The sequence below is a fragment of the Desmodus rotundus genome, chromosome 7, assembly GCF_022682495.2.
Source record: "Desmodus rotundus isolate HL8 chromosome 7, HLdesRot8A.1, whole genome shotgun sequence".
NCBI lineage: Eukaryota > Metazoa > Chordata > Mammalia > Chiroptera > Phyllostomidae > Desmodus > Desmodus rotundus.
In genome coordinates, this window is record NC_071393.1 from 17006372 (window position 1) to 17034062 (window position 27691).

General features: G+C 56.1%; 1 protein-coding gene and 1 long non-coding RNA gene across 7 annotated transcripts in view; one reads left to right on the plus strand and one right to left on the minus strand.

Moving 5' to 3' along the window:
- Positions 1-27691, plus strand: part of TTC28 (tetratricopeptide repeat domain 28) — a 569569-nt gene that overhangs the window by 534291 nt on the left and 7587 nt on the right. For 2 of the 3 annotated variants that reach the window (XM_053927916.1, XM_024567189.3), the window contains 8 exons: positions 3494-3638; positions 14092-14271; positions 16292-17012; positions 18933-19057; positions 21289-21520; positions 22155-22231; positions 23743-23766; positions 24769-24898. In XM_053927916.1, coding sequence (XP_053783891.1) covers positions 3494-3638; positions 14092-14271; positions 16292-17012; positions 18933-19057; positions 21289-21520; positions 22155-22231; positions 23743-23766; positions 24769-24898 — 1634 coding nt within the window. The remainder of the gene's footprint in view (positions 1-3493; positions 3639-14091; positions 14272-16291; positions 17013-18932; positions 19058-21288; positions 21521-22154; positions 22232-23742; positions 23767-24768; positions 24899-27691) is intronic. The other variant, XM_053927917.1, reaches the window with a different exon arrangement.
- Positions 19051-27691, minus strand: part of LOC112310874 (uncharacterized) — a 48625-nt gene continuing 39984 nt past the window's right edge. For 2 of the 4 annotated variants that reach the window (XR_008427274.1, XR_008427275.1), the window contains 3 exons: positions 26211-27500; positions 21402-24894; positions 19051-20777 (listed from right to left, as the gene is read on the minus strand). This is a non-coding gene — a long non-coding RNA (uncharacterized lncRNA). The remainder of the gene's footprint in view (positions 20778-21401; positions 24895-26210; positions 27501-27691) is intronic. The other 2 variants (XR_006656361.2, XR_011651417.1) reach the window with 2 other exon arrangements.

Below are 27691 nucleotides of genomic sequence, written 5' to 3' on the forward strand. Positions count from 1 at the left end.
GAAAGGGACTGGGATAGCAGGTGAGAGCCAGCGTCCCTGTCATCTGGGAGCAGATGGGTGGGCACGGCAGTCTGGGAGGGAGCAGGACAGAGTCAGGTGCCATAGGCAGGGGGGCTCTGATGAGGCTTGAACATGACCGCTTGGCTTCCATGGCCAGCTTTGTGTGCCTTGGGTGCTCTGTCCCCGCCCCCGCCCCTGCCCCCCGCAGGGCCAAGCTCTCAAAGATTCTGCACTGCCTAGAATCGCACAGATGCCCTGAGTGGCTGTCCCAGGAAGCCTCTGCAGGACAGCCTTGGTCTTGCTCATGCTCCCCAGCCCTGGGCAACGCCACCTGACTGGCCTTGTGGCAGAAGCTGGCCAGGGGTGAGGGTGGGGGGACGTGCCTGATGGGTACTCTGCACAGCCCGTGAGACCTGGGGAAAGTCCTCAGGCAAGGTGAGTGTTTCAGACAGCCTCGTCTGCTGGTCCCTGGGCTGGCAATGGCCTGGGGGAAGCACCTCTGTTCGGCCTGGTGTTAAAGGAGATGAGCTGGCCTCCCCCAGGCCATGTCTCCTCCCTCCCCATAGGGTAACACAGCGTCCGCAGCCCCCTGGCCCAGTTATCCCTCCAGCCTGCAACCCTGACCCTCTGTCCACTTGTCCCCACACTGTCTTCCCCACACCGACTGCCCTGGGCACCCCGGTCCCCATCCCCAGTGTCTGTGCCTTTCCCCACGCTGTTCCCTCAGTTTGGAATGGCCTCCTCCTCATCTATAGTCAGGGTAACTCCTGCTCATTCCTCGTGCCATGTCACACGGTCTCTTCAGGAAGCCCCCCTTCAGCTCTGCCTGACCAGCAGCTGGTCAAGGTCTGTGCCTCGGCGCTGCCCTTCTCAGCTGAGCAGGTCCCTTTCCTCCTGGCCTGGTGCAGGGACCATGGCTTGGCCCCCTGTGGACCTGCCTGCTTGGCACATCATGGGCAGCATGGCATGTGGAATGGGTTAGCAGTGTCGGCCCTTGCAGATGCCTCTGGCACTTCATGGGCTTCGTAAAAAGACACTGCTGCCATCCACGCCTGCACTCGAGTCCCCAGCCTTCTGTGCCCTCCCGCCCAGGCCTCTGTCTTGCTCCCCCTTCTGCTAAGACACCTACCGCCTCTCGGGTTCCGGATGCTTAGCAGTCACGCCCTCCAGTCCTGACAGCCGCACCCGTGGGCTGTGTTCCCCTTGCTGCAGATGAGCAAGCCAGGCCAGGGGCTAGACGACTTGCCTGGCAGGTCTGTCCCCCGTCCACCTCCCCAGTGCCCTGCCCCAGACATTTGCCTCTTGAGTTACCCTTCCCTGGCACTTCCTCACTGTGCAGCCTCTAGACGTCATGTTTCGGCAGCTTGCACCACTAGCAGAGTCCCCTGCTTAGGTCCGCAGGCACACCCGGCTAAGGTCCTGTGCCCTTGGGAGCCCTGTCACCAGGGTGGGGTCAGATGGGCCGGGCATGTGGCTCTAGTATTTTGGAGTGCGTGTGTGCTGGGTCTGCTGGAAGGAGTGCCCTGTGAGACCCCTGCACAGCTTGGACTCCTGGTCCCCACAGAGGGGCTTAGAGCGGGGTGCGGGGAGGGAGGTGCTCTCGGGCTGGGGTGTCTTTCCCCAGTGGGGGCTTTTTAGTTGGCCTCAGGGTTTACAGAACAGCCCCAGCAGTCGCCGTGAGGACCTGCGGCCATGGCCGTGTCTGCAGACACAGAATTTCCCTGTGCATCTGTGGCTGGGTTCACCAGACTCGGGTCCCCAGGGGGGTCACGAGCCCACAGTCCAGGCAGACATGTCTAGGGGGTGAGATGAGAGGGGGGTGGAGAGCGCAGTGCTGAGCGGTCCCACTGCTGCCCCGCCGTGCTGTCCCAAAGGCAGCACGGGCTCTCCGGCTTCGGTCCGTCTGCCGGAGTGCGAGCGCACACACGGGCTTTGCGCAGGGGCCCATGGTGCTGTCAGTGCCCGGAGGCCCCCCTGGAGAGCGGTGCGGTGCTGTCCCCTTCTGGGAAACGCTGCTCTTTGCAGTGTGACGGTGGGCTCAGCAGGCCTCTGTGCCTCGCTGACCTGATGGCAAAGGCGGGCCGCGGCCGCAGTCACTTGTAATTACATGTTTCCTGAGTGAGTGAGACCGAGAGTGGACGTGAGCAGCTCTCCAACCCACCCCCTTCTCTCGGCTCTTTCTTCCCTGACAGCGAGCAGGGTGGGGGGACCAAGAGCCTGGCGTGTCACAACCCTCGAATTTAGGTCAAGGGGGACATTGCTGAGAACAACGAGAAGGATGGGGGAAGACCAGAAGGTTGAAGCCAAACCTGGAAAACACACATATTTTAAACCATTTCATCTGATGGTCATGGATCCTGGCCTCCCCCAGGAGGGAAAGCCACCTCTCTCTTCTTCTTAGGTGACAACCAAGGAGTTGCTACTACCAGCAGCCCAGGGCACTTACCAAAGCTCGACAGTAGAGCCGGCCCCTGTCCTTGAGTACTCCGCAGAAACCCCAGGACGGCGCAGTGTCTCTATCAAGGCCGAGAGACCACTGAGCGCCTGCAAGCTATGCAGGGACACCACCAGAGACTATCCCGAGGCCGCGCCAGCCAGGTGGAGGGGCAGGTGCAGGCGGCTGCGTGGGGGCAGCCTGGTCCTTGCATTGGAAATGGGTTTGTTTCTCCTCCTGCTGGCTCCCCTGCTCACCTGCGCCGTTGTCCTCTGAAGGTCCCTGGGGCCTGTGTTGGTCCCTGGCAGGTAGCTGGTGCTCGAAGCATTTTCTAAATGAGCAAATGAATGTTCTCGCCCTGTGTCGGGAGTGTGAGACCTGGGGCCCTTGGGGTTGAAAACACTGTCCGTGTTAACACAGTGCTCCCTGAACACACTGGGATGTGAGTTAGAAGGTAAAACACAGCCCCATGGCCGTGCTTGAGCCGACCACTCCGCAGGTGCTGCCTGGTCAGCTGTCCCCACTGTCTCCCCTTGGCAGGGGCGGGGGCCTCGGGGGCCTCGTGCCGTGCTGGGCTCAGGTGGCTGCCCAGTGGCTGACCTGAGGCCAAGGTTGGGGCCAGCACGCTGCTTGTCTGGTCGGTGCCTCCCGCCTGCTAAGATTAATTGGCCTTGGGCCACTGTCCTCCCGGTCAGTTCGGTGGTGCTGTTGATTCTCATGGTCCTCACGTTTGCCTGTGCGCAGTCACGCCACGCAAGGATGTAATTAAATCCTTTGAACAGCGCTTTGGGACATTAGATTATGCAGACAGACTCCACAGAAATGGAAGCTGTTGTGTGCAGCTGGTTCGCCTGCGGTTTCTGTCTGTGCTCCCGTCCTGTGCAAATCGCCTGCAAGGGAGGAGAAGGGGCGAAGCCGGGAGGGAGCGGGCTGGGCCCTGCTGTGTGGCCTCCCCCTGCCTTTCCAGGGAACTGGAGCCCTGAGGGGTGAGTCCCTGCCCCCCTCCCCTCCCCCCCCCAGCCCTGGGCCCTGCTCAATCCCCGGCCCTTCTCTCCCCAGGAGCTGCCAGAGCATGGCGAGCTTGGTCAGCAGCGCCACGTCGCCGACCAAGGATGGGACCTCCTCTCTTCCCAGGAGGCAGAGCTCCTTCGTGAGGCCCCCACTCCGCGCTTTGTATGACCTGCTCATCGCGCCCATGGAGGGGGTAAGTGCCGCCGGGGCCGAGAGGCTTCGTGGCATCAGGATGCACCCCTTACTGCTCGGGGCCCATGTGGAGGTGTCCAGAACCGCAGTGTTCTCTGTCAGCATTTGCTGACTTCTCAGTCAGCATTTGCAAGTTGGCTGCTTGTTTAGATAAGGCACTGAGCTTCCAAGTTGGCAGATCCGGGTGCAAGTCCCAGTTCTGCCCCTTGTAGCCTGGTAAATTCGGCCTCAGTTCTCTTTAGGACCAACCGAGTTAACGCTCCCTCCCCGGCACCCTCAGACATTGGGAGGCTCAGGAAGGCACGGGGCACCTCCCAGCCGTTGTCAGTAGCAACTGCCTAAGCAGACACCTTGGGGGATGTGTCTGTGGCCCCACTGTACCCTGCTGGGGTGTGTCCCCATAGCCCCACCTCATTTGAGGGTCTTGCCTGAGCAACTTCGACCCAGGTCTGTGCTTTGTGGTGAGAACAGATCCCTCAGCTTGTGCCGTCGTCAGGATTCACGGACTGTGTCGGAGACCAGTGTCAAAGATACCCTTGCACTTGTGATTTCTCAAGGTGCTTGAGAGTGGCCGCTGCCAGATTTCTGAGGCCCTGGCCTTTGCACAGGGGGCTCTGACTGGGTGCGGACTCAGGCATCTCCGGGAATCTGAATGGTGAGCCCGTCAGATGCTGTGTGTACCACTGTGTGTTAGTCAGCACTGGCTGCTGTGACAAACACCGCGGACCAGACAGCTTAAACAACGGACACTGACCCCCCACCATTCTGGAGGCTGGAGGTCCCAGATCTGGGTGTCAGTGCGGTCAGTTTTGTGGTGAGGGCTCTCTTTCTGGCTTGCAGATGGCCACCTTCTCACTACGTCTTCAGCTGGCAGAGAGAGAGAGAGAGAGAGTGAGCAAGCTTGGGTCTCTTCCTCTTCTTATAACTGCACTAGTATCATGGGGTCCCTGCCCTCGTGACTTCTTCTAAACCAAACTAGCACCCCACCTCAGGTGGGGCGGGGCACAGTGATGGGCCCTCAGAGAGCAGGCTGCAGCTTGTGCTCTGCTGCCTGCGGGCCCCTCCTGGCCCTGCCTGCGGCAGGTAGATTTGGCCCGCAGCGTTGGAGCGACCTCTCAGCAGCTCTTCCTTCGCGTCAGCCCTCTGCCAGAGGGAAGTACATGCAGGAAACTGCACCTCGGCGGTGATGCCCTGTCTCCAGGAAGTGTCTGTGCATGCCCCTGCCTGGCTATCCGAGGGTGTGTCTCCAGTTGTCAGGTGATATTTAGGAGACTGAGTGGCTGCTGGTGCCCTGTGGACTTCCTCGCTTGGGGAGACAGGGATGAGGAAAGCAGAGGGCCTTTGGGAGCCTGCAGGACCCAAGTCTGGCACTGCCCATTCCTGGCTGGGTGACCTTGGCCAAGCTGCTTCCCCTCCTCGAGTACATCTGTCCTCGTTAGAAGATGGAGATGCTGCTGCCGAGCATGTCAGGTTAGAGCAAGGACGGGGTTAGGTGAACGTGAAAGCACATAGGACCGCAGCAGCAGTGGGCACGCACCTGGAGAGTGGGGATTGCTGTGCTGGCCCACACCTGCCTCTGCCAGCAGAGCCTCCCCTTACCCGGAGCATCCAGTTACATCAGCATAGTGGCCAGCCCTGTCCTTCGTAGGATCGCCACCTGCTCGGTGTCCCCCTCTTACTGAGAGGAGCAAGACTGCAGAAGGCACTCAGCATCTCGGATGGCACGACGGTACTCAGTCTGATTCATGTGCGGGACCTCGGGGGAGGAACACACGTCCAGACCCCCAGGCTGGTTTCCCAGTGCTCTTACCGCTGCCTGTCACCAGGCACACTGTTCTGGTGGCTTCCCACCGGCCCTGACTCTGCATTCCACACTGATCCTCCAGCTCCTCTGCAGGTTATGTGGACCCTCCAGTATTTCACTCTCTGGGGCAGTGAGTCCCTTTGCATTTCCCCTTTGGCCTTCAGGTCCTGGATTTTTGCTCCATGAATGTTGAGCTGGGGTTGGGGGTGGGCAGGGGAGTTGCGGAGTGTAAAGATGGGGACAGGCTGTGACTGCTGGCCTCGGCCAAGGCGACTCCATGGTGTACCCAGAGGCTCGGGTCACCTGCAGCTGGCGAGCTCTCCGCCTTCCTCTGGCCCAGCACAAGTGCCCCTCATTTTTCTTGCCCCTTCTCCCGTGTCCTGCAGCCTTCATCCCCTGCTGTCCTTGCTGCCAGGCCCCATGTGTCCCTGATGTCTTTCATGGCACCTGATAACATCATAGACTCAGGGCTTAGCTCTCGGTGTGCCTCTCATTCTCTCTCTTGCTGCCCACCTCACTCCCTCAAGGCCAGGAGGGCCACCACCTTTCTGTCCCCGGCAGCTGGCACAGGGCCCAGTGTGTGCTGGCTCTCAGTAAAGTTTATGGACTGCTGTGTGGTCCAAAGTGCATTTGCTTTTTGCGTCTAGTCTGGCATAGAAAGCAGAAGACCCCTGGCAAAAATCAGCTAGTGGTTTTTCTGTGACCCCTCTTGTGTGGCCCTGGGAGCTTTTTGAGAGGTTATGAAGCAGAAGGAAGGGGCTGAGCCTGCTCTTGAGCGGCTTTGAATCTGGTGAGCACCCCCAACCCTGCCAGCAAACACAGTGCCAGGTTCCTGGCATATTTCCGGGTAGGGTCACAATTCCAGCCGCATGCCTGCCGGGGACCCATATCCGGGCAATGTTTCAGTGGCTAATGTTGCCCCACTGACTGGGAAGGGGCTCTGCACCTGAGACTAACCTCTCAGGTGCAGAGCGGTGCAAAGAAGCAGCTGGGGCAGGAGATATGGTCCCTCCTTCTGTCCTCGCAGTGTTTCTACCCTGGAGAGAAGCTGCTCCAGGGCTGTGAGTCATCCTGGCAGGGGGTTCTGTGAGTTTACAAAATCTGCGCTGTTTTTCAGGCAGCTTTACTCCCGGAGGACTTCCCCCTGTGACTTAAATAAAACTCTGCCAGCGAGAGCAGTGGCAGCTCGGGTCTAGACGTGGTGCGTCTGTCCAGAGGTGCGAGGAAAGGGAGGATTTGTGGGTCGAGCCTTCAGCAGGTTAGAGCGGGGATTGCAATGCCTCTCCCAGTGAACCAAGGCAGGAGGAGCCCCGCCCCAGGCATGTGGCGGGGCCTCAAGGGCAGCGGTCGGTTGCTCGGGTGGGGCGATGGGCCAGGCTGAGGCCGCAGCAGCGTGGGGAGGCCTACTAGCTCCTCCCCGGCAGGCCGCTCCCCGCAGGAGGCACCTGGGTCCTCTGCCTGCTTCCGGAGGCCCGCATACCCACTTGCTCTGGAAGCCACCAGAGGGCGACACGACACCGTCAGCCTCGGCTGGCAGCTGCTGGTTGAAGCCAGAGCCTTCTCCACATTGTCATTGAAAATACAAGTCAAAACCAAGCCTGAGATTAGGAATCACTGACACTTCAAGACTAAAACGATTAGTCTCTTCACATGGGGCTTGTAATTATTTGAACAACTGCCTCCGTTTAGCCGCAGTCCTGTTGCTAAGGGGCTGGGTCAGGCAGTGGGAAATGTGGAGCAGAACGTTTTACCGTAGGCTGGCGCCAGTGTTTGATTTAATTTGGCTTAAGGGCAGTGCTGCTGTGGCTCTTTCCTGGAGCCACGCTGCCCTTTGCTGTCAGGACCGGGCGAGCACGGCAGGGGGCCCAGTTGCGTCTGCACAGGAGCCTTCAGCGAACGTCAAGTCAGATCCTGTCTGGTACCAAATGGAGAAAACGTCACCACAGAAAAGCGTCAAGTGCTTAGTGTGAAAGGGACTGGGACCCTGTGTGTGTCCCAGGCGTTTGTTTTTAATCAATTCGAATGAGGGACAGTAACCCCTGCCTCCAGCCCAGGCTTCCCTGCTCCTGTGAAAGGTCAGAGCCCAGGCCGGCCCTGGCTGCCCGGTGGGGTCAGCGTGTTCTGGGGTCACACCGGGTGTGGCGAGGCCCCAGAGCTGCTGTAGGTGAAGCTGCTCATTCACTCCAGTGCCAAATGGGGCCTTCCCCAAAGCCAGAAACTGCTTTAATCAAGGAAACAGATTCCGAATAGGAAATTCCTTAGGATTTGGTCAAATCACTCATTAAAGGTCCACGTTGGGGACTTTCAGGGTCCTTAGAGATGGGACTTCTTTGAGTCTTTGGCATCCTTATCATTATTTCCATTTCTTTCAGTTCCTTGTTTCCTGTATGTGTGTCTAAAACCAAGGTTCTAGGAAAGGACTTTGATCAGAAAGGAAGAGGCCACCCCGACCTCTGCTCCTGGCGAATGCGGCTGCCGGTCGAAGTCGAGTGACCTGTTTCAGGGCCCCAGGAACTTGCTTTAACACTCACAGTTTGTGTCGGTTAGCTTGGGGAGACGCCTTGCTAAATGCTAGGGCTCTGGGGCATCCCTCGGAGCTCTCCTCCAGGAGTGCGGGGTAGGGGCCTGGCCCTGCTGAGGGTCCAGCCAGGAGGAGAGTTGCTGTGGCTGGGCCATGGTAGCAAGTACTGCTCTGGGGGAAGGGCGCCCGCAAAATCGAGTAGTGCGGTAACCAGCCTACCCTCGGAAAGAGGCCCCGGAAGATGAGGCTGACCGTTCGGGTGCTGGCTTTCTAAATAGACTGCAGGGTTCGGAGATAGCCAGGCAGCGTTCGTGCCCAGAAACGACCCCCCTCAGACCCCACCCACTGTGTGGAGGGGGAGATGGGGCCCTTGGGACCGGCATGCTTGGGGCCGGCAGCCAACTGATTTCTGACTGAGACATCCGTGGTAACCTTCAGATGAGGATGACCTCCCCAAGGACAGCAGGCAGTTCCACAAGCAGCTAGGGGAAGGGAGAGTGGAGGCAGTTACTCCAGATGTCTGTGCCACTGACCCCGACGGTGAGAGCTCCCAGGCTCACTGGCCAGTTCCCGTGAGGTGACTGGTGCCCTCACCCAGGTCAGTGCTATTGGGTGAGAGCTGTCGGGTTCTGGCTCCCTTCAAGCTGGGGTTCAACAGCCGCATCTCAGCCTCATCCTGGCACGTTCTGGGTAAACTGAGGCACTCCTGCCATTGCAGGTGAATGGGCTCGTTTTGATGAGGTCAGCCAAGAAAAAGAGAGGGCCCCTTTGGCACAAAGGCCCCTGAAGTGTTTGCAGTGCCTTTGGTTGATGTGGCTGAGATTGGCCCCTGACCCTTGCTGGCCATTGGTCGTGGCTCTCCAGCCCCCAGATTCCTCGCCCCTCTCCTTGTGAGGTTCTTCGGGCAAGCCGGCGGTCTGTTGCCTGCTTGGCCAGAGAGTACTGTTGCGCAGGTCGGACCTTTCGTTCTGCATTTCCGGGGGAACGCAGTGCCTATAATCTCGGTAGACTGTAGTCGTGGTTTCTTACAGCGAGCACAGAGTTCTCCCCCTCGGCGCTTTTGCTTCCTGCACTTTCAGTTACCTGTGGACGGCCACGGTCTGACAATGCCGAATGAGCAATCCCAGAAATAATTCGTAATCTAAGCTGCACACTACCCTGAGCATCGTGAGGAACTCTCACGCTGCCCTCCCGGGACATGAGTGACCCCTTCGTCCAGTGTCCCTGCGCTGCCCATGCTGCCCACCCGTTGGTCACACAGTAGCCATCTGGGTCATCAGGTCAAGTGACCGTGTAACTGGTACCACAGCATATTGTTGCAGTTGTTCTACTTTATTAGTTATTGGTAGTATCTTGCTATGACTAATTTACAGATTAAATTTACTCATAAGCGTGTATGTATAGGGAAGACATAGTACCTGTATATACGTAGGGTTTGGTACTATACGTGGTTTCAGGGATCCTTTGGGGTTATTAGAACGTGTCTCCCGTGGATAATGGGGACAACTGTGTGTGATATTTGCTGGAAGTGTATACATCCATCCATGATACCAAGATCTGTCCAAAGCATCACAGGAAAGTTTCCTCTACCTTAAAAAGTTCTGTTTGGTCAATTCACTTAATCAAAAATATGAGTCAGGGAAAAATCCTTAGGGCCCTGTACATGGTTTGGGGTATCCAACTGGCAGTTCTTTGCTTTTTGAATCTTTGTTGTAGACAGTAAAGTCCATCTCACCCCAAATCTAATCTTCCCAAAAGCTTATGGACCCAAGAAGATCAGGGATGTCCACTCCTCCAGCCCGTGATGCCGTGACCCTCTGAGAGGCCTCCTGTGAGGGGAGAAGCTAAAGGGTTCCTGGAGCACCAGGGCATACGAGCAGGTGGAGGGGATATTGTCCCCAGATGTCTGAGCAGTGGGCACGATGTGTCACACAGGTGGCCTGAGGTTGCAGGTGGACCCCGTGAACCCTGGCGATGTGCACAGAACAGGTAGTTCTTAAGCCAGAAGTCAGGACATGGGAGACACCACGTTTGATATCTGCTTTCTAAACAGTTCAGGAGCCCCAGGCCCCGGGAGTGTCTGGGAGATCCCCAGTGGCCAAAACGGTCGTCGACCAGAATTCACCACCCATGCGAACATGCGGGACCTGTGGGGGCTGCCTGGGAGGACTGCAGCCTGATACTTGACTTCCGGGCAACTGCCTGGTAGCAGACCTCACACGTATCAGGGGTCGTGGACACTCAGGAATAGCTATGGATGACGAGGATGGTGATAGTATGAGGAGGTTAGTGGTGACATTGGTGTCTCAGTCCCTAGGTTAGGGTTTGGAGCTGGACCCTCCTGAGAGACCATTTACAAGTTTTAGCCACATGACTGCTTATAAACACCAGAGGGAAAGAGAATGAGTTATTTTGAAAATAATTGAGGCCCAGAGGAGAGAACAGTATAACTAATGCCTGTGTTCACCTTTCAAGCGCCTGAAGACATTTGGGAATTCACAGTTGGCCCGGGTCTGTGCCGAGTGCCCACTGGGTGCCAGGCGCAGTGCCCCACACCCTGCTGCAGCTGGCTCTATCCCCAGGGCTCGTGGGGCAGTGGAGACGAGTGCTGTCTCGTGGGTTTGGGGACTGAGGTGCAGGGGGTCGAGTGTCCTGTCGAAGTGCTCACCACTAAGCTCTCCCCAGCCTTCCCCACGTGCCCTGCAATCTGGCAGTTCCAGCCTTGGAGAGCTCCTGACATAGCAGCCTGACCCAGATCCCATGGCAAAGGCCTCTGCCCAGGCTGTGTCTTTCCCTCCTGGTCCCCGGACGAGGCTTTGGTCCTCCCAAGCGTAGCTAGACGGACAGCCTGGGTCCAGGCAGGAGACAGAAATCACACAGTAGGTTAACCAGGGGAAATTTAATATGAAGACTCATTCCCTATGGTAAGAGAGTAACTATAAGGTGTGAGTGTGTGTGTGTGTATATATATATATAAACATATAAACTCTGTATGGTCTCCCTGGCTGAGGGAGCATAACCAGGAAGGGACCAGCACTGGAGAAAGTGTGGTACGGGGTTCAGCCCACGGGATAGTGGAGGTGTTAATGCCACGTGAAGACTGCAAGGTCAAGAAGGACCATGTTCTGGGCTCCCCGGATGTCCTCACACACACACTGCAGACCTAGACCACTGGCAGGAGAGCCCCTTCCCCCGAGCCCCGCAGGGCCCTCTGTTGAGAAGGCCCCGTGCCTGCTCACTTGGGGCAGAGCTGGCTGCAGAAACCCAGTGGAGTGCAGAGCCAGTGTTGACGGGACACTAGAAGCTGAGGCTGATAACAGCTGCCCAGAACCACCTCCAGAGCGCCCACTGCCCACCTCTGGTAAAGGAACACCCCTCTCCCTCTGCAAAGGCTGGGCCTTTCCCCAGTCTGTCTGCTCACTGCTGCCCCGCCTGCCGGACACTCGTCCCTCCCCTGTCCAGCGCAGGCCTGGCCCTCAGCCAGCTCTCCAGTGCTGTTTGCTGGGTGGACTCGCACTGCGACCAGCAGGGTCCCAGCCCGCTGGGGACTGAAGGGACACTCCCTGGGGGAACAGGCAGATTGTAGCACACCTGGCCTCCTTGTCTTGTTCTGCTTCAAAAGATCCATTTCTAGAAACTTCAAGAGTCAGAAAGTCTGAGTCTTTGCTGGGATTTGTTGGACTTTGTCGGTTGCGGGGGCAGGGCTAATGCTGAGCCCTTTTATTTTTCAAACCCAGGACTGCAGAAGCCAGCACACGCCCTCCAGACTGACACATGGAGACACAGGTGCTCCTCGATCCGCCTCTCCTTTTTCATCTACCAGATGATGGGGGTTTGGATAGAGACATCGCTTCATTTTCTTTTTCCAAGTTCACATTGGATTATGGCTAAGCTCTCGGTACCAGGGCGATGCTCGTGTGTCCTGGAGGCAGAATTCAGAAGCGGTTTCCCGGGCACCATTCCCAGCAGGTTCAGTCAGTCTTCCCACTGCCTTTCAGCTGGAGCTGTCACTCCGCCCTGTGACCCGTCACCCACTTCCGGCCTCGCTGCCTGGACAGGGGTCCCATTCAGGACCCTCACCCAGGGCTGCACGCATGTGCCAGCTCAGTAGCTGCCACAAGGCATGTCCCAGGAGGACCCAGATCTGTGCATTGGGACACGCAGTTCAGAGAAAAACCTCCCAGGCTCCCAGGCTGGAACTTCAGGGGCGTGTCCCTTTCCTGCCTGTTATCAGTTCCCCAAGCCCGGCAAGCCTCCCATTCCCTTCTCTTGGTGAACGTCAGCGTGTGTGAATTACCATGTGCAGCGCCACCCCCTCTGACATAGGCTGCGGCCTCAGTGTCACCCCTCTGACCTCACCCAGTGCTCCTTGACTTGTTTTGGATTCACACATGTAAATGCTGTCAAGACAGGGGGCTTGTCCTGGGTAAGTCAGTGGCTGAGGGATGACGCCTGACAAAGACTCACTGGGGTCTGGGCCCTGGCAGCAGGAGCCCAGGGAGGGCCTGCAGGGGTGGGGCTGGCATCTCGTCCAACAGCCTGGCATCGCCAGGTCAGCTGAGGTGGGTCTGGTGTTACATTACGTACGGCAGGCGGCCTGAGTCCCCACATTGCCCACAGTAGGGCTCACACTGAGCAGCGACAGTTGTCACTGTCACAGTTGCTGACCTGTCTCTGAGGTCAGGACACCATCAGCCCAGCCACTCCAGCCAGCTTCCAGGTCCATTGGGCAGGCTGCAGGAGCAGGCCCTGCCTTCCAGAGCCACCTCCCCCAGCCAGGCCAGGCAGGGGGCTCGGTGTGGCCCACGGCGGGTCACCAGGCCCAGGAGCCGACAGATGGTGTGAAGCAGGGCTGCGGGCACCCGGTCCTCCTCACCCCCCTGTGCCCACACCGTTCCTAGCACGTTCTCAAAACTCATCACCGGCAGCATGGGGGGCCTTGTGACACGCCCCACTTCTGCCTTCCTGGGTCCTGCAGTGATTTTTATCCCTTCTTCGGAAACAGCTCTTAAAGCAAGCAAGAAGCAAATTGGCCTAATATTTTCATTTCTGCTTTCTTCAGATGCAGCTTTTAAAAAAAGAAAAAAGCCATAGGGGCCTTGTACAGACTGAATGTCCGGCCAGGCAGGCCTGTGTCACTTTGGGTTGACTGAGTGCCTTCTGCCACCCGTGGCCAAGCGCCCACAGCAGTCTGATAGTGGGTTAGGTGCACACATTCGCCCCTCCAGAGCAGGGCAGCCCCCGGTGGGTGCTCCGCTTGGTTGGCAGACAGGGGTGAGACTGAGGGGAGCCTGGCTGTGACTCTGGCAGAGCCAGGGCCACCGGAGGCTCAGGGCTAGGCTGGGCCCGAGGCACAGTGTGTGCGCGTGGCCTGTCAGGCAGCATCTCCCCGAGCACGGGCAGCAGCCTCCGAGTCATCTTTGCTTCACCATCAGCCTGTCCAGGCCAGTGTTCCTGATTTTTCCTTCCTATTTATCAAGGTTCACATGGCCTTGGTCTCCAGCAGCAATTCTTTTGGACAGAAATGCGTCTGTAGAGAACGGGAATTGGGGGCGGGGGTGTCTGTCTGCCTGCTGTGGGTCTCCGTACACCCCTCTCAGGTCCTCCACATGGGCCTCAGAAGTGATGGGGGTCACATCCCCAGCAGCCCCCGGGGGAGTGAATGGGGACAGCACTGCAGTGCCCAGGCCAAGGGACCACTGTCTCCTCAGAGGAGGAGCACAGAGGCCTGGAGGTCACAAAAGGTCCCAGAGTCCAGAACCCTCTCCCCAGAGGGAGGTCATCCTAGCTCCCACACCATCTGTTCGCATTGTGCTTTTCTGGCTTCTCGTCCTCTGAAATGGGTGGCATGTCCCACTCTGGTTGGGGTCTTAGGTTTTGAGAGGAGTCATTCCGACTTTGCTCTTAGGGCCCCTGTGCCAGTGCGTCACCTCTGCCCTTGTCCTTTGGGGCATGCTGTGATTCTCAGAGCTCGTTCTGGGGTGACCGCTCTGCCACCCATGTGACCCTGTGGACCCTTCAGACGCACCTGGTCCTTCGGGCATATTTCAGTCCCCTGCTCAGCGCTGGCCTGGTGTGCAGGAGCCCCGCCCTACCAGGCCCCATGTCAGCGCCACGCTTGTTCTGCAGGGCCTGATGCACTCCAGTGGCCCCGTGGGCCGGCACCGGCAGCTGGTCCTGGTTCTAGAGGGGGAGCTCTACCTCATCCCTTTCGCCCTCCTGAAAGGAAGCTCCTCCAACGAGTACCTGTACGAGCGCTTCGCCCTCATCGCCGTCCCTTCCATCCGCGCCCTCGGCCCGCAGTCCAAGGTAAGGCGCATGGCACACCTGTGGGTGCTGCATTCTCAGGTCCTCAAGGCCCAGACTTCGTCCAGACTGGGCCCCAAAGCCGTAGGGCGTGATCTCTCCAAACTTCTAATTGTGTAGTTGGCAGGTGGGCAGGATGAATTCAGAGCTGTCCGCAGGCAGGGGCACAGCCCTGATAGTTCTTTGCTACTTCAGGCAGCCACGATTTGGGTCATTTCTCTTTCAATATGTTTGCTGTGACATCAGGATTGTGCCTACTTGGGGGCACTGAGCCAGGCTCTGGGCCAGGCCGAGTCCCGGAGGAAGCTGGTCACCCACTGGCACGCAGGCCCCCAGTGAGGCACTGAGGCACAGTTGGTCCCTGTGTAGGGGCACTGGCAGCGATGGAGGGCAAGATTAGTGTGAAGTGGAATAAGAGTCCCACAGGCCAACAAAAGAACTGAAAATAAACAAGGCGGCTTTTCAGGAGGGAATGAGACCAGGAGAGACTTGGGTCTCATTCAGCAAAAAAGTCAGCGTGAGAAGAAACATCTGTGCAAATCTAGAGGGCGACGGCAGCCCCCACAGGCCACAGGCCACCTTTGGCCCTGCCCACCTGGTTAGAGTGTCTTTTCAGCCGACCCTGAGTTCCCTTTCCCTCTTTTAAACTCACCCAGAAACCCAGAAACCCTGGCTTCCTTCTCGCCCTTCACTGCCCCTTGCTCCTGGCCCACCTGGCCAAGCCACAGGACTGCAGTCACCACCAGGACCTGAACTGCTCCAGCGTCAGGCTTGGAAATGCCTTCCAGCTGTTGGCTGCTCGCAGAGCCCCGAGACCACCAGGCCGGGCTCAGTCAGAGGGGCCTCGTGGTGGGGGGGGAGGTGTCAGCAGGGTTTAGAACTCAGAATCCAGGCCCAGGGGCTGCCAGTGGCCCCCAACAGCCCTGCCTTGGCTGGCCTCTGCTGGCCTCGGTCATTGGCATGGTTTAAAGCAGGTCATTTTTCTGCTTTACTGGGTTTTGGAGATCTTAGATTTGGCTGTGTTTGTTGCTGAATTGTACCTTTCTCATGGGACAAAATCAGGTCAAGTGAAAAATTATTTTCTCTGAGTTTTCCTCTGATCCTTGTTGACTGAATCTCAGAAGCAAAGCAATCTGGCCTGGGCGGATGTGGTCCAACACAGGGCAGGGAGGGGCAGGTTCACCGCACCTGTGGCCAGGAGCAGCACCCTGGGGATCAGAGATTGCCTCTGTTGAGAACTCACGTTGGTGACAACAGTGAGCTGGCTGTGTGCCAGCTTCGCCATGCGATGGAACAGTCCTGTCTCCTGACAGGCACCCAAGAGGCGCTTCTCTTACCCAAAGTTTCAAGGCATCAGCGCCCATAGGCACCGAAAAGTTAGTTTGAAATAATTTCATACTCGATGTTCCCCAGAAGGCATCCAAAGGCATCAAGGGGGGCAAATGAGAACTTCGTTGGACTTCTTTATGCTGGCTTTAGAGTCCGGTGACGCTCTCACTTTGCAGCACGTGAAATGGAGGGACCATAATCCTTCCAGCAATGCCAGGTCCCTAAGGGACTGGATTTGGCCCTGTCTTCCCTGAGTCTGACTTGCTTTTTACACATTTTAAACAAAGGCACCCCTACCCCCCGGCTCATCAGGAGTGGTCTCCCCTTACATAGGGGATCCCAGGGAAGCCCGTAGGGGTGAGAGATGTAGGGCAGGTGTGCACCACAGACCCTCGCCCCTAACATGTTCTGTCCCTTCAGTGCCACCTCCCTAGCTCTCTGAGGTTTGACAAACAGGGAATGGCCTTCTCACCACCCAGTCCTGATTATTTTCGAGAGCTTGACATAGCAGGTGACTTTCAGTAAGACCTGCACCTGTGTCAAAAAGGTGTTGGAAAGTAGAGTGAATGAGGTAATTGGGAGAGCAGGTGGGGTCAAGGCAGACCCAGCCCTCGTGGAGAGCTGGCCCCTATCCCCCTGCTCCTGGGAAGCCAGGTGGTCTGAAGGTGGTGTGCTTGTCCTCCCTGCCCCCTAGTGTCACCTGAGGAAGACCCCGCCCACCTACTCCAGTTCCACATCCATGGCAGCTGTCATTGGCAACCCAAAGCTCCCGTCGGCAGTGATGGACAGGTGGCTGTGGGGGCCAATGCCGTCAGCCGAGGAGGAAGCCTACATGGTGTCGGAACTGCTGGGCTGCCAGCCACTGGTGGGCAGTGTAGCCACCAAAGAGCGGGTCATGAGTGCCCTGACCCAGGCTGAGTGTGTCCACTTCGCCACCCACATCTCTTGGAAACTGTCGGCCTTGGTACTCACGCCCAGCGCGGATGGCAACCCTGCCAGCAGCAAGAGCTCCTTCGGCCACCCCTACACGATCCCCGAGTCCCTGCGGGTGCAGGACGACGCCAGTGATGGGGAGAGCATTTCGGACTGCCCACCCCTGCAGGAGCTGCTGCTCACGGCTGCCGACGTCCTGGACCTGCGGCTCCCCGTGAAGCTGGTGGTCCTCGGCTCCTCTCAGGAGTCCAACAGCAAAGTTACGGCCGACGGGGTCATTGCGCTGACTCGTGCCTTCCTGGCTGCCGGGGCACAGTGTGTCCTCGTGTCTCTGTGGCCTGTGCCCGTGGCTGCTTCCAAAATGTTTCTCCATGCCTTCTACTCATCCCTGCTGAACAGCCTGAAAGCCAGCGCCGCCCTGGCAGAGGCCATGAAAGTGTTGCAGAGCAGCAAGGCCTTCGCGCACCCCTCCAACTGGGCAGGTGAGAGCAGGCACCAGGGCCCCTGGGAGGGTGGGGAGGGTGGGGCGGGCGCTGGGAAAGCAGTGTGGGGAGATTCAGGGAGAGCCTCCTTTGCTGAGACGTGCCCTCACCCTATCAGGCTTTTACCACCATAGCGTTAAAGTCTTCTGCCATCGGAGTGTGAATGTAAACTCCCAGAGGTGTTTCCTGGATGTCCCACTTTATGGCACCCTCATGTAAAATCCGACCACCATAGAAAAGAGCAGCAGTGTGGTGAAGACCCTAGGTTTGTGTTCAGAGGACTCACGTTTGCTCCAGCTCCACGGCGAGGCTGTGTGACCTGAGGCGGGTTACTAACCCTCTCTGAAGCTCAGCGTCCTCAGTGGCCGCACGGGGCTGAGGGAGGCAGCGCTGACGATCCCTCCCTGTCCACATGCGAGGTGATCCTCGAAGAGCAGGACGAATGTCTTGTGATGTGTGCCATGTACTACACCCACCATGCGTGCTGAGTGGGCCTGCCTCCAGGGTCAGAGGGTCTGGGAGTCAAGGGAGAATGTTCCCTTTGACAGCTGGTCATAGGGGGGGGACAAGGGACTTTGCCTCTCAGCTCCATATGATGACCTTCATCCTCCAGGGTCCCTGTGGGACCTCCTCCCATGTGGGAGACCCTCCTTGTGAGGCTGCAGTCCAAACCCGACTCAGGACCACTCTCCCGCCCAGCCTTTCACCCTGCCTGCTGGTTTTGCTGACATACCTCATGACCTCATCCGGGGTGGTCCCTCAGAATCGGCCCTACCCCTCCCAGGATGTTCCACAGATGCCAGGGGAGTACTAGCCCATAACAGTGTCAAACCTTGATAAACAAACACACTACTTTTAAACTTTTACATTTTGTTTTAGTGGCCAAAAATGTACCACCCACGGATATATTTAAAAGTTGAGAACAAAATGGCCTGCAACTTACTCTTCCTCTCAGAATCAATCCAGTTGACGTGTGCTGATACTGTCAGTGTCACCTGCATGCTGGAGCAGCTGTGAGGTGGAGCCACGGTGTCCTCAGGTGCAGCTGGCCAGCACACGAGGAGCCCGCAGGCCCCGGTGCAGAGCTGTGCTGGGGGAGAGCCAAGCACATGTGGGCACATTTGTTTATGTGTTTGGAGGACAAGCACAACACAACATGGCTGTAGTGTTTTCAAAAAGGTATCCAAAAACAACTGTGTACAGTCCACCCAGTTCTTCTCGTGGCTGAAGAGAAACTTGTAGTTGGTCCAGCAGGCCTACTCTTTGGTGGTCCCCGCCTCAAGGCGGGCAGGCAGGTGCTGAGGCTCTGGGCCTGGCTGCGTTGCTCAACTGCTCCCACTTCCAGGAGAGGCAGGTGTCACAGGTGATGCCGGTGGCTTCCATGCGATCGTGGAAAGCTCAGCACTCGGTGTCTGTCTAATGATGTGTGCTCCGGTGGTTGGAAGGGGCTTTGGGCCCGCGCAGCCGCACAGAGCCGTCTACAGGGCCATGGGAACCCAGCCCCTGTGCTTGGCTGTTTGTTCCTGACAAGTCCCCTGCTCCTCTGTGTGCTTGGGGACATGGGGTTTTTGTCTTTGTTTAGTTTTAGTGACAGGTAATTTAAAGTCACAACTTTGTTCTGGGGAAAGTGATGTTTAATGATGTTGTCCCATTACCCTTAAAAACAGCTCCGGCTCATTCTTTTTGAAAACCCTTTCCTTCCATTATTTGAGGGCAGGTCGGCCCTACAGTTGGCTTGGTGGCTTGAGGAGACCACTCTGTGCCTCCTCCAGGCCCTGCTTACAGAGGCAGTGCCTGGGAAGGGGGACGGGCTCTAGGCTGACATGTGGACCTTCCCAGCTTGGTGCAGTTTGCTTGCTCTTACGGGAGCCCAGCTGAGGTGGTGACAGGCTCTGAGGCGTCCTTCTATGCTCTCCACAGGATTCATGCTCATTGGGAGTGACGTGAAGCTGAACAGTCCTTCTTCACTCATCGGCCAGGCCCTCACCGAGATCCTGCAGCACCCGGAGCGTGCACGGGACGCCTTGCGAGTGCTGCTGCACCTGGTGAGAGGGCCCGGCGAGCTCCTCCTCCAGGCTTCCCATGGAGCCCAAACCAGTTGGAGATGTGTGAGAGGGGGGAGGCTGAATGGCTTCCATGGCACCAGGGCACGTGAGCAGGTGGAGGCCAGGCAGTGGGCACATCATGTGGTGTCATACAGATGGCTGCAGTAGCCTCGCCAAGACCCCGGGGGGAGGGGGCAGCCAAGAAGAGGCCTGGAGCAGGGGCCCACGCCACACCCACTTATGGGCCATGTGGCTTTGGGCAAGTTACCTTGGCTCTCTGAGCCTCGATTTCCTCATCTAGAAGTGGGGATCAAACTTTTAACTTTTCAAGGTTACTGCAAAGATTAGAGGAAAGGCGAGTAGCTGGCACACAATAGGGTTGCAGTAGCCAATAGATGGTATTTTATAATCAGATGACACTGGCCTTCCCCTGAACTCAGTTGGAGGGAGTCCAAGCCTGACCTTGACCTTTGTCAGCCCCAATCTCTGCAGGACTTGGGTGAGAGTACAAATAGAGGCTCCACGACATTGTGCAGGTACTTAAAAATTACAAATAAAACCAAGAAAGAATGACATAGAACTTGTTCCATCCTTCCACCTGATAACCTGGAAGGCAGTTTCAAATATGGCAGAATGTTTAGTCTCCTTGGAGTTCTGTGCAGAAGACCAGCCCAGTCCCAGCCCAGGGCCCGCACCACAGCCGAGCTTTTTCTGCTCCGTGGCCACCTCAAGGACAGAGGTGTGCAAGAGGGCAGACCAGGGGAAGAGGTCCACACAGGCCCTGGGGGTGAGTTGGGGGCTTTGAGTGGGAAGCTCAGAGTCAGAGGGCTGGGTTCTAGGCGGGCATGTCCCCTCGGCTGGGCAAACTTACTGCCCTGTGGTCCTGGGGGTGGGAGCTCTCTGTGCATCCCTGGTGATCAGACATGTACGTTTCTCAAGCTCAGAGTTGGCCTGAGTTTTTCTTGGGCCTGAAGGAAGTCACCACAGGAACAAGAAAGCTCTAACTTGAAAACCTGCGACAGCTCTCAGGCCAGCCTGCAGGTAGCAGACGTGCTCACGTGCTTTGAGAATTCGGGGAGACTGTCTCAAATAATTTTCACCTGTGCCTGAAAGCTACAAGGAGCCCTTAAGTTGCTCAGCACTTCTCAGGTCCCTGTCACACCCTGAGTGACCCTTGTTCTTGCAGCAGCCCCCAGACTGCCTTTGTAAGGTAACTGAACTGCCGGCTCCATTTGGCTCACTTTGCCCAGGCCAGGTTGTGGAGCAAGAGCCAGGCCTCTCAGTTGCTCCACATTTGGCCTTGAGGCTCCTCATGCACATTTACAGGTTTTCTTTCTTGGTTTCATGTCTGGTGTGATTATAGGGGCCATGGGTCAAGTTCACCAGCCCTTATCTCTAATTACTCCAGGTGTCCGACGGACAGCCAGATGGCTGGTTGTCTGCTTAGCCTGGGAACACTCATTGTTTTCCTGCCTGTGAAGTCAACCCACAGCACCAGGTGACATCTTGGAATGCCTTTCTTGTCCATGCAGTGATGGTCAGGGCATGTGCCCCAGGGCATGTAGTACATCAGGATGCACAGAGGTTCTCTAGAGAGAGAAGCTGCCAGGAGAAGGCCCCAGGCTGTTGAGAGTTAGTTCTGTGGAGTGCTCGTGGGCAGTGTTCACTCAGCGGTTACTTGGTGGATTCAGCCCGTGTGGCCCAGGCGCCAGTTCAGACCCTGGAAGGAAGGAGAGGCACATGATCATGGATGGAGGAGGCACAGGTTCCCGAGGCCAGTGCTGGGGGTGGGTGAAGGATGAGTTGAAAGTATAATGAAGAGGGACACTGCCGGCCAAGGCCCAAGGATGGGCACTGCTTGGTGTATGAGGGTCTTGAAGGCCTGAGGGTCTCAGTGGCAGAAGCCAGCGCATGGTTTGGGCAGGCCCCTGACGTGAGACTGGCTGTGACAAGTTACTTCAGTGTCTGTGGAAGAGAGCCTGGCATGGGAGGAGGGGGGTTTGGGAAGGAACAGAATTGTTGCGGGTTGTACCAGCCCTGGCTGGCTCTGATTATACCACCCCTTCCCTCTGTGCCCTCCCTTGCAAGAAGCCAGGCCATGTCTAGTCCTCGAGCCTGGGTGACCTGCATTGGCTGCACCCATGGGGCTGTGTATGCCCCCACAGCCACTTGGAGAGAAACCAGGGCTCTCCCCTGTGCAGAGCAGCACCTCACTCCCCTTTCCCCCACAGGTGGAGAAGTCCCTGCAGCGCATTCAGAATGGGCAGCGCAATGCCATGTACACGTCCCAACAGAGTGTGGAGAACAAAGTGGGTGGCATCCCCGGCTGGCAGGCCCTCCTCACCGCCGTGGGCTTCCGGCTGGACCCCCCAGCCAGTGGCCTGCCGGCAGCCGTCTTCTTCCCAACTTCTGACCCCGGCGACCGGCTCCAGCAGTGCAGCAGCACCATCCAGTCCCTGCTGGGTAAGCCTTGGGCAGGGCAGAGCCAGAGGGACTGGCTGACACATGGGCTGGGGGCTGTGGCTCCTGCACTCAAGAGGATGCTGGATCCCAGAGCTGGGAAGGAGTGACCCAGTGTGCTGACACACGGCAGAGTCCCAGACACAGCCTTCCGAGGCGGAGGAAACGGGTGTTCTTGACTTATCTTTGGATTTGTAATGGCAGGGCATCCTCTGCCCTGGCTCTGCCTCTTCCTGGGTGGCACGAGGTGATGTTGGGCAAACAGCAGCTGCTGTTAGTATCTAATTGGCAGCTTTGGACCTGACAAGAGTTGTGCAGCCTCCCCAGGGTGAAGCAGGGTGCAGAAGCTCAGGGTGCCCTTCATGCTTCACTCAGAGGGGGTGATGCAGCCTGAGTGACTAAGACAGGGTCCCAGGAACATGACCATGGAGGAATGCAGCAGGGTCGGGATGGCGCCTGCCCCCACCTGCCTTTCTCGGAGACCATTATTTCCTGAGTCAGACATGGATGTACAGGTCGGGGTGTCCTGAAGGCCACCAATGCTGAGCATTTTGGGCTTTTTCCCCTGGGAAGGCAGCTGGGCTGTAGGCGTAGAGCTCCCTCTGGATTAACACCAATCTCCTCCTTCTTGGTTTAGGTCTTCCCACCCCTGCCCTCCAAGCCCTCTGCAAACTCATCACTGCCTCGGAGACAGGCGAGCAGCTCATTAGCCGGGTGAGTCGAGCCAGGGCTGCTGACCTGAGAGCTGTGCCGAGGAAAGAGTGATTTGGCCCTGAATAGGAACCTGCAAGCAGTGCAGTCTCATTGCCTTTGTGATTAGTAGGAAAAGGCAAACGCTGGGAGTAAGAAAATGCTAGAGATGGAGGGCACTGAGTCCCAAGTGCTCTAGGGCCTTCAGAGGACACTTAAGGGGCTGCTGTCACCTGTAGTGTACTTCCTGACCTCTCCATTCAGAGGCCTCCTGCACCTTGTCACCCCCACCCACCAGTTTTTCCTGCCGACTGACACGTTTTAAACAGCCACGTTCCCTAAGCCAGCAGGTGTAGGGCCAGCCTGGCTATAGGTGTTCCAGCACTTACTCTCCAAGTACGAACTGCACTTGAAACAGAACAGCCACTACGGCACAGCAGTGACACAAACAGCTCTATTTCAAGACACTACTTAGCAGGTTTTTAAAAATTTGCTTTCTTTTAAGAGAACGTAGATCTCACTCAGGCATTTGGAGGATTCTAACTCTCAGCACTACATAGGCCCTTCCCAACTCGGTCAGACTGTCTGATCTTCATACTGGCCTGTGAGGGTCCGACCAAAGCCCCAGCTGGTAGCCATGTGTGGGAGAGCTTCTGGATGGTGTAGCAACCCCTGAGGAGCACAGAGCAGTTCTCTCTGGTCATCCTGACTGTAATAATCTGGAAAAACAATACACATTGTTATACGCTTATCAGCAGATATCATTTTCAGCAGAAATGTTTGTGTGTGGAAATCAAGCTCCAGCACCTGGGATTAACCTCTGAAAACCTGAGTGGTGCCTGGAGCCTCCCACACCTGGGGTGTGAACAGAACTCAGTGGTCTGGCCCCTTTGTTAAGCTCCTTCTCATTTTATAGTAAGTGTGCTGTTCCGTCTGCTTGTGAAGATAGGAAGACACTTCTGGAATGTCGCATAGTAGAATGACCCCAGGTGGGCTAGAAGCCTGTGTGCCACAGAGAGTTGGAATTACACTAGCAGGGCAAGGCTGAGACTCCAAAAAGCCAGATGCATCATTTCTTGCTTTTGGTGGCAGCACAGGGACTTTCTACCTGATGTCCTCCCGCCTGGCCCCAAGGAAGTGTCCCGGGCTGCCCACTGTGGCCGAGGGATGGTAGACATGTCCTGAGTCACTCTGGAACTGCGGACTTTGGTTTGCAGAGTGGCCTATTCATATCTTCTGTGCGCCCTCCCTACTTGAGTCCAGCCTGCCCTGCTCCTCTCCTGGCAAAGAAAGGCAAGGCCTGGCTGACCTGAGCCCCTTGACCCCAAGTGCTTCTGGCCTGGGTATGGCTGCTCATTTTCCTGTGTGTCCCTGCTGACTCTTGCTCCTCTCCCCTCCCGGTCAGAGCCTCGGGCCTGGTGTGGCGCTTCCTAAAACAGTGGTCAGCTCGTGTTGCATAACAACCTGTGCTTGAATCTAAACTGTCTTCTTTCTCTCTCTTTTTCTTTCTTTTCCTTATAATCTGCTGGCCGAAGGCTGTTAAAAATATGGTTGGAATGGTGAGTACTACTTTAAGTAGCAACTGTTGTCAGGTGAGCCCCTCAACCCACCTACCCCGAGGTCCCCTTGGCATGCTCGGTGCACAGGTGCTGTGCCGTTTCTCTGAGTCACATGCACGTGCCCACGTGCTCGGGCTGGGGCTCAGGTAGTCCATCCCCTTCCTCTGCTCTGGCTCCCCCTTTCCTGCTCCACCCTCTTGTGTTCTTGATTTGACCTTTCAGCTCCATCAGCACAGCAGGGGCAGAAGCAGCTCAGAGCGAGCAACACTGTGAGCCCACACAAGACTCCTGAGTAGTGTTCACAGAGCCAGGACACCTGAAACACCATGGGTACTTCGGCAGGTTCTGTGGGTTTGCTGAGTGCTGAGTAAGGCTCTGGAACACAGGTGGCAAACACAAGGCCTTCGGGCCAAATCCGGCCGTCTACCTTGTTTGAGCCGGCCAGGCACCTTATTTCTACCCAGCTGCAGCGCCGAGCTCCTTGCCTCTAGTTAAGAGTAGTTACATTTACACAGTCCTAAAATTACATTCGGCCCTATGAAGGGAACCGCAAGGCTGAGTGGCCCCCGGTGAAAATGTTTGACACCCTTGGTCTAGAATATAACCTTGGATTCCTCTTCACTATTTACCTCAAATCATAAAGGTGATTTTAATTAAATAAAGAGATGACCAGACCTATAACCTACCCCTCTTCTAGGCCAAAGCCCCTCTCGTGCTCAGTAGCTCCACAGTGAGTGTGCTTGAGGGAAGATGTGAGGCTGTAAGCAGAAACCCTCACTGTGGGCTGACGTGTAACACCCCACAGGCCCTTGGGTTTCCTACAGAGGACAATAGGCATGAAGGCACTGGAAAGAAAATTGCAGATGCTGTACACACATAAGGTTGTTAGTGATGACAGTTAAGAGGTGATGCAAGAATAACTTAGGGACAAATCCTTGGCGGGCCGGAGGGGTAGAAGACGTTGGAAAGGAGTGATAGCTCACGCTACTCCCCCTTGCTCAGCTCCACCAGGTGCTGGTCCAGCTGCAGGCCTGCGAGAAGGAGCAGGACTTTGCCTCGTCTCCCATTCAAGTCTCCATCAGTGTCCAGCTGTGGCGGCTCCCGGGATGTCACGAATTCTTGGCGGCTCTAGGTAGGACAGACTTAATTGGTTTCTTTAGTTCCATTTTTTTTTTTTAAATCTACTTTTCTCCTAATTTCTGTTGGGTAAAGTTGGTAGACTCTTAGGGGTTTTCTGTCTTCTCAGATATTCCTCAAAAATAGTTAACTCAAAGGTTCCAGTGCTTTAGTACCCAAGTGGCTCCCCAGCTCCATCCCATTTCCCCTATGGCCCCTATATTGTGACTTCATGTCTCTCATTTTCATATGAATCTGCTAGATTCACTGCTGTTGAGAGTCAGGCTGTGATTAAAAGCTGAACAGTCATAAAACCATGGTTTTAATGTTGTTTTCTATCACTGTCTACTGGAAACTGGCAGAAAAGAATACTGTTGAAACCACCTTAAACTTGACTGTAGTGACCCAGAACTGCACATGCAAGATCCTTGTTGAGTCGAGGACGCTCACTTTTCCTTTGTTAACACTGTGACTTGGTGGAGGCAGTTCCTGACGCGACTCCATGAGAGGCTGGAGGCTGCTCCCCTCCTGCTCATTGAGTGCCTATGTGACCTGCTTGGGAGTCATTTATACCGCAGCTTTTCTCGAACACCTGTTGCATGCCAGGCAGTGCTCTAGGCACTGGGCATGCAGCAGTGAGCCAAGGACAGAAGGCCCTGCCCTCTTAGTGGGGAAGGTGAACAGACAGTAAATACCGAACCTAAGGGAGGCACAGGAAGCAGCTCCGGTGGGCCGAGGTGCCATGGGAAGGCCTTGGGTTTTTAACCTGAGAGAGTGGGTAGTCTTTGGAGAATGACACAGCCTGAATTCACTGGTATAGGGATTACCCATCAGATGTGGCAGGGCAGCAAGTCCTTTAAAAAGAATTTTTCCTCTGCTTGTGAGGCCCAGATATTCAGTATTGGGCCATCTTTTCTAACCCACTTTGTAGATGACCCTCCCCAGCTCACCTCAGTAGAGCTGGTACCATTTGTTTTTGAAGGTAAAAAAGGAAACCCACAAAGCTCCCACAACCCCTGTGAAGACCTTTGATGTCCTTTATGATTTATGTTAGTTGTTTTCTTGTGGACTTAAATCAGTCTTCTTGGTATAAACATAGTAAATTTGTATCTACGTAAATGTAGTCAGTAGCATAGGAAGCAAGAGTGAGAAAGGCCAGGTCTATACCCAGGATGCATCTCTTCTCACTGTAGGGCTAGTCTTGGACCAGTGACACAGGGGAGGTAAGAAGATAAAGCCAAGACCTTTCTTTATGAAGGAAACACTCTTCCTCGAGCAGGACCTAAGCCTCCCTTGGGTGTGGGTGTGACGAAACCAGCCCTCCTTACCTGTGAACTGGATGTTTCAATGTTCTTTGCCAGGTGTATCACTGGCTCCCTGGTGCTCAGGTTGTGGGTGATTTTTGTTGATGTTCATCTACTTCTCTGTACTTTCCAAATCCCACTGATACTCAAGAGGTGAGCTGGTATGCACATACTTATTTTCAAATCCTTTGGACTGAGACCGGGGCAGGGGAAGAAGAGTCTCTGTAGGCCTGGCAGATGGAGAAGTGGCTCCCTCACTCTGAGAGCTCCAAGACTCAGAGAGACGCCCCCTTCTGGCCCTCAGCATTAAGCACATGCCATCACAACCTTTGTAGGGCTATGGGCTATTTACTCTGTTGGAGCAACCAATTCAAATCATTTGGTAAAAGTAGAGGTTCTAACTAAGCTATTACATTTATATTGATTTGTTTTTAAATGCTGAGTTCTCTGAGACTTTCCTGTTGCTTTCAGGTACTGTTTATGAGTCAGAGGAAAATGTCCCATAGCAACCAGAATGCTGAGTGGCTCCTTGAGTAAACCTAATTTCCAAAGGAATGATAGCCTCTCACCACGATCAGAATTCTTGTGCAGGAATAAAAATATAGACACAAATTTCTCCTCTAGTAAATACTCTCCATCATGAATGTGCAGCGTGCTGATGAAGGCGGCATTGTAAATGCCAGATTCCTGTCACTGGAACACTGAGGGAAAGGGCCTGGTATCACAGGTGCCTGCCTGCAGGCCTTCAGCACCAAGAGTTTGAAGTGTTTCAGGCGGAGCCCAGTCATCGGCTAAGGTGGCTGAGTGAAGCTTTTCAGTGCTGAGGGCTCTTCAGGCCCTGAATTCTTGCTTGCCAGGGCCTTTCTCTAGACACAGCCCCTCCTTGGTCACAGCGTGTTTGGCTCCTTCCTCCTGAGTTTCTCCTGGAGAGAGGTACTGGATGCCTCTGCAATATGTCTTAGGAAGTCCACATGCTGGCACAGCAGCCCACCAGCCAGCCTCTTGCTCCAGAGCTCATGCTCTTTGCAGTGTCTGCTCCGAGTCTCAGTAGAACCCTTAGGGTCAGGGAGCAGCCCCTCCTGGGCTTTGGCAGAGTGGAGTCTCTGCAGGGTGGTTCAGCCAAGATAGCAGATTCTCCACCATCGCAGGGAACTAACTCATCCCAAAGCCCTCAGTGGCGGACACTGAGCACATATGAAGACATCATCCTTGCCCTTGAGAAGCTTCTACCTTCCCATGCACCAGCTTTAAATATTGGACTCAGTGCCAAAGGGAGTGGCCAATTTTTGCCCTGGACAGACTCCTGTAAGTGGACTGTTCCGCAAAAGAATGGAGAAAACAAATGTTAATAAGCCTGTCTAGTTCTGACCCCCAGCTCTCAAGAATGTAGTTAGGCAGGAAAGTGGCCAGTGCTCTGCGAAGGGACAGAGGGCAGCTCCAGGCAGGGCGCTTGCTGAGGAGCCTGCGGGGGTTCCCATGACACTGCATGAGGAGCCCTACAGTTC